Source organism: Sabethes cyaneus, chromosome 3 (assembly GCF_943734655.1).
Source record: "Sabethes cyaneus chromosome 3, idSabCyanKW18_F2, whole genome shotgun sequence".
Taxonomy (NCBI): domain Eukaryota; kingdom Metazoa; phylum Arthropoda; class Insecta; order Diptera; family Culicidae; genus Sabethes; species Sabethes cyaneus.
This window is the reverse complement of record NC_071355.1, coordinates 171991698-171997697: the sequence shown is the minus strand read 5'-3', so window position 1 is coordinate 171997697 and position 6000 is coordinate 171991698. Positions and strand designations below refer to the sequence as shown.

General features: G+C 44.4%; 1 protein-coding gene across 1 annotated transcript in view; it reads right to left on the bottom strand.

Annotated features, from left to right (window-relative positions):
- Positions 1-3908: 3908 nt before the first annotated feature.
- The window catches only part of LOC128743255 (uncharacterized), a 44058-nt gene continuing 41966 nt past the window's right edge, over positions 3909-6000 (bottom strand). The window contains exons 3-5 of the mRNA XM_053839800.1: positions 5461-5570; positions 5229-5375; positions 3909-5107 (exon numbers count right to left, since the gene is read on the bottom strand). Coding sequence (XP_053695775.1) covers positions 4015-5107; positions 5229-5375; positions 5461-5570 — 1350 coding nt within the window. The 3' untranslated portion in view covers positions 3909-4014. The remainder of the gene's footprint in view (positions 5108-5228; positions 5376-5460; positions 5571-6000) is intronic.

The following is a 6000-nucleotide window of genomic DNA, read 5'->3' as shown; positions in this document are numbered from 1 at the left end:
TTCCTACACATGTGTCAGGTTTAGGTGTGTAGCCCTTACGTGCTTGGTACATCTTCTCGTAAAACTTGCGCATGTCATTAGTCCAAAATAGTTGTTCCAGCTCCTCGCAATCTCTGTTCTCTTTCTAGCTCTTTTTCCTTCTCCGAATCGTGGTCAACTCATTCCGCGCTCGTCGATACTTGGCTAAATTCTCCCTCGTGGTTATGCTTAGATAGTTTTCCCAAGCTCTTTTTTCTTCTCCATCGCTTGTTGGCGTTCCTGTCAAACCAATAATTTCGTGCACTCGAGGTTTTCTGACGTAGCACCGCGGTTGCGACCTTATTGGTGGCCGAGTGTTAAAGCATATAACTCCACAGAGGAAGGCAGGGCTTCATCCAGTACGCGCGCGTAGTTTTCGGCAACTCGCGCGTTGTCTAGTTGCCGAATATTTAACCGAGGAGGGCGGTACCGTCGATAGTTTTAAGCGCACACTAAGTAATGCTGCGAGTGGATATCCGCACCCCGTAGGGAGCGTACGTTGGTGGTGTTCAGGAAAAATCGGCCAGTGTTGAAAATATGATCAATTTGGTTCAAAGTTCGTTGGTCAGGTGATCCTAAGGTGGCTTTGTGGATATCTTTGCTAGAAAAGAAAGTGTTTCTGATTACCAAGCTTCGGGAAGCTGCAAAGTTGATGCATCGCTGGCCGTTATCGTTCGTGTCGGCATGCAGACTATGGGGTCTGATCACTGGTCTATACATTGCTTCCTTACCGACCCAGCGTTCACGAAACCCGTTCCCAGCTCGTTGGTCGTTCCATCGCTCTGGTAAAATTGGGTTTTGCCGCCTGGGACCCTCCACATCTTCTAGCCTTTGCGACAGATCTCCTGCAGTGGCACGATACTGAGCGAGCTTTTAGGGTTTTAACTGATCGAACAGCACACTTTAGCCACCAACTAAATTTAGTGATCTGCAGTTCCAGGTAGCAAGTTTCCATTCCATGTTCTTATTTCGTCGCCTTTGACTATACCGAATGTCCCGAGTAGAGTTTCCTTGATTGTCTTTTTTTTTTTGAACGCTTGATTGTCTTTAGTGTGTTGAATTTAGATAGGTTGCCGAACTAGGGTCCGCCATTGCGAGGGGCTGCCATCTTATAGTGTCGAGACAACATTGCGCTTGCTTCCCTGTTGGTATACGATCTTAGTTTCCACGAGGGTTGGTTACCCGTTCTCCGCTAAAGTTGCTCGTATTCCAGCTGGTACCACGTGGAGGTAGGGACAGGAGTTATTGGATGGGATCTGTTTTACGCATTATTCAGCCATTTACAAACCAAAATAAAAGGCACGATATTCAATAAGAGTAGCCAACTCACAGGCTTCACAGACGACCTGGATATTAATACTAGACACTGTGGGACAGCGAAGGCAATCTACGCCAGACTAAAGATGCAGGATACGCGAATTGGGCTAAAAATCAATGCTTCGAAAAGGAAATTAATATATAGTAGGAAGAGGCCCAAGAGAAAACAACATTCATCTTCCTAGACGCAGTGGCAGTGGCGATGAGTTAGAAGTAGTTGATAGATTGATTTATTTGGTATCTCTGATCACCAGCGACAATAACCCAAATAAGGAGATCCAACGACGTTTCCTAGCTGCAAGTCGGAACTACTTTTCCCTCCGTTATAGATGTTATGTTCAGGGAGTTTACAGTGCGGCAGGAATAAATGCGAAAATTAGTGGTGTTTCTTTCAAACCCCGTTCTTAACTACTACAATATCAACATGTTCAAGTTGAGTTAGCTTTATTAGGTCCTTTCAAACAAATTTACTCGATGTGTCCTCCAGTTTTTCAATGACATCCTGAATACAACGCCAGAAGTTAGAACACGCAATTCGCGCATTATCTTCCGACATGACTGTCATGCAGCCATGTTTAAAAATCAGGCTTCATTTTCGGTTTTTTGCTTAGTAGATGCTCATTTGCCTACAGCACCTCGGTGAAATAGAATTCAAAAAAGTAGTGTAGAGCAAAAAGTGATTAACTTTGCGTCCCACGCAAGAATGCTAGTTTTATTACGTATTTATGACGGTTCTAGTGACCAAAATTGGTCATAAAAACCGCAATAAGAGTGCGATAAAACTCAAATGGTTGCTTGAGTCGTTTTAGGTAATGGTAACGAGGGCATAAGTTCGGTACGGTATTTGTCCATACCTGCTGTCTTGTGAGTGTTACGGCAGACTTCAGGGTCTTCACAGTAGGGTGAGATGTTTGGTAGACATGTGTTTCACTATACACCCAAAACGAATAATACAATGGATTAAGTTCTGGACCGCTAGGGGGCCACAGACCAAAACTTCATTTTATCCATCAGCCATAGTTGAGTCCCATTTGACGAGTGTCATAGCGCTCCATCCTATTGTAGGTCAACGTATTGATCCTCAAAGAAATTGGCCTTCACCGAGGGAAGCACTTGGTTCTTCAGAACACCGACAAATGATTCCTCGGTTCCAAATAAAAGTAGTTTTTCTGCCGTAACGGTAGTTCGAAAGCATATTTTTTCAAAATGTTTCAATATTACTCTACTTCCCATTTTTACTACAGATTACAACAAAAGCAAATTTATTACAAAAGCTTAAACTTTTGCTGATTGAAAAAATCCTTTCGAGGCGAACGTCAGAGTTTCGGCTCGATGCCAATGTTTGTACAGAGATTTAGCAGTCTGAAGCTCCAAGCTTTCCCGTCATGTCATGTCTCATCCCAGTCTACATTTTTCCCCCAGCCAAAATACATAGTTTTCACACCTGCCCTTCCCGGTCATCAGGACATCAAAAGAAGTCATCACGAAAAAAGTCTCTGAACCGTACCGCATGCTAAATTATTGGCCATTCAACAAGATCCATCGGAGCAGTGACAAACAAGAGCAAACTTCCGGAACGAATGACCAACCAACACCCCCAATGGCGACGATCCAATGGCAACAGACTTTCGGATACGTTGCACCGAAAACACAAGAAAAAAAAAAAGAAATTCCAAGCACGTTTTCATTTTCACTCAATAAGTTTTTCCGGCTCTCGCCTTCTTTATTAGAAACTTGCAGCGTAGCGCCTGAGGAGGACGCTTCGAAGTTGACCTTAACTGTTACTGTCAGCTTACAAGAGGATGGATCTAGAACAAGACTTTCGTACGACTACGGTCCCGCATTGCGAGTGTCTCTGCACGATGAAATAGAATATTTGATATCAAGTGATTCTATAGTGAAAAATTACTGCTCAGTTACAGGGTTCGGTGTAGTAATTTCTCTAATAAAAGTGCGATTCAACCATATACTTTTACTACTAGTTTGGCTTTATTGGTTTTTCAAAGTGGACTATTTTTTAGTGTGTACCCCTATATATTTGGTTCCTATGCATGAGTGTGTTTGTGTCGTTGAATAAACTTACTTAGAACAGAACTTTTCGATTAGCATGGTCTTAACTGTTAGTCGTTTCTTTGGCATGCAGCAATTCTTTCCGAAACAAACAATGTACGATTAACTTAAACTATACTGTACAGAATACGTTTACTCGAATGTCTCCCTCGGTTAATGTCCTATGAAATACACATGTCGATTGAGGAAAGATTACATCGTATGCTTGAGGAGTTTCGCAGATTTGGCTTGAATTACGTGTGTTCCTTGATTACCCTCTTCGGTTTATCTCTATGCATAGATTTGTTGCGCAGGGTGGGAGAAGCAAAATACATACAAATTCGTTTGCAGCAGCATCAAAAAACATCAAATAAAATCGATATAATAACATTAATAACTTTGACTAGTTTGATACAGAATATATTCCAAGAAGTGTGTGTGTTTCGTTTCTATCTTTTCCACACCAAGTGCTTGTGGCTGTTTTACAAATTTACTATGTTTTTCTCAGTTTCATCCGTGCGAAAACGGTGCACGTGTTTCGATCGGTATTTTCGTTCTCGATGTCGTGCTGTGAAACTTTCTGGAGAAAGTTTTCGTTTGACTTTTGCGAAGCTATTGACACTTGTTGCATCAGATGTAAATGAAATTACCCACTCCCTTTACGGGATTAGTGTTAACGGCTTCCTTAACTATGTTGTTTCTCGTGATATTGCAGTTGAGAGAGTTGTGGTTGTTCGAAGCGCTGGTGTCGCAGTTTCCGGTCAGCCGTTCAATGTCGACCAGCTTCTTGTCGATTCCCAGAGAGGAGAAGGAATGACACACGGTACGGATTTCCCGGATGTTGTAGACCGGATTGTAGGAGGGAACATTCGGAGCGATCAGCAGCGATGGCAGCAGGGAAGCTTTGGAAGGACGTGGTGGTGCCAGTGGAAAGCGATCCAGGTTTTTCGCTTTTATCGCCGGGGGTTGCACGCAGGTGTCGTCGGTTTGCTCTGAATGACCGCAGGAATGCGAACCGGTTGATGGTTCGCACTGCTGACAGGTAGTTCGTTCATCGTTGTTGTTGTCCTCTTTTTCGCTGTCACTTCGATTGGAGGAGGATGACGAACAGCTGGAAACTGACGATGATGATGACGAGGAAGAAGACGAGGAGGACGAGGAGGAGGAGGTGGAAGAGCAAGATGATGAGGAGGAGGAAGAGGAAAAACAGGATTCCCTTAATATCAGACTCTTTGGCTCCTTCAGGTTGTTAAGGGATGAAACCCCGTCCACAATGTCCGAGATGAGGGTGTTGGTCGGTGTCGTAACGGCGCTTAGCGGAAAGGTCGACGAATGCAGGGACAACCGATGCTGATTCAGTCCAGAATTGATGATAAACTGCTTTGATTCCGAGATCGGAGCTAGCATTTGCCGTCGGCGGGGATAGTTAGGGTTGCGTCGTACCAGGAAGTGCATGATTTCGTTCTTTTGCTGTCGTTGGAGTTGCGTTTTTAGCGGCAGATCGTCCGGGTGAAGCTTACGCTGGTATTCCTGGCCCGGGCACACTTCGTACAGGCTGAACTGTTCGACCGGTTCGTGCGAGCTGTAGCAGGACAGTAGCAGTGCCAGCAGCTCATCCGAGGTAGTTTCCTCCGAGATTAGCAGCGACTTGTACTGCGAGTTGGGCTGCAGGGCCGATGTGTGCACCCGAATCAGACCGCCAGGTTTTTGCTGTAAGCAAAATCTGGAAAAGAGGAAGAGAAGAGGATAACTTAGCAACGAAGTTTATGGTAGATGCACAAGAGTTTGGGTAAGTACAACGACAATTAAAAATTCGAAATAGAAAACAATTTAACATTTCTCACCTGGAGTCGCCCTTGGGATGGCAAGCCTGCAACAGTGCTGGCCGAGCTTCATCGTCCAGTTCAAGTACGGATTTGACGCCCGGTCGCCGGACGGTTACTTCCATCGTCAGATAGAACAGCCTCGGGTCTCGGTGTCGCAATTTGCATCTGCATATTGAACGAAAAGAGAATGGAACCGTTAGATGCTGACAGATCAACCATCATTGCTGTGCTGAGGGATATATGAACTTACCGTCTTAGCAATTGCTGGACGACACTTTTGCTGGTTGCATCGTACGAGATTCCGAGCGTTTTGTATTCAATGTCCTGGCGCAGGCATGCCGTGTAGATTTTGATGGTGGTCTGTAAGGAGATGAATAAGATTGAATGGAGATATTAAAATGTTGGTTTGTTTTGAAAATGAAATGTGAATTTGAGTTACAACTGCCAGACTGCCTGTCAAATTACAATGTAAGTGTGAAGCTTGCCTACAGTTAGGCGAAAATCGTTCATTAGGCTAAAACGCTTGAGCCGTTCCGGAGATATTGTTTGTTTATAAAACGGCTAGAATCGTATTCCATTGATGCCATAACTTTGGAAACTCGATCCTTCTCTAGCCGGTATCCGACAAAAGATTTTTTTCATTGCGGAAAGCAACTTTAGCACATGGAAACCCAACACTTTTCCAGCGTTCCCTATCAATAAACCATTTGCATACCGCACCACCGAGGGCGAGCCGCCTTTGAACAAAGCGAAACCAACAGCTGCTGTTGAGCTGGCTGGCCGGCCGTCC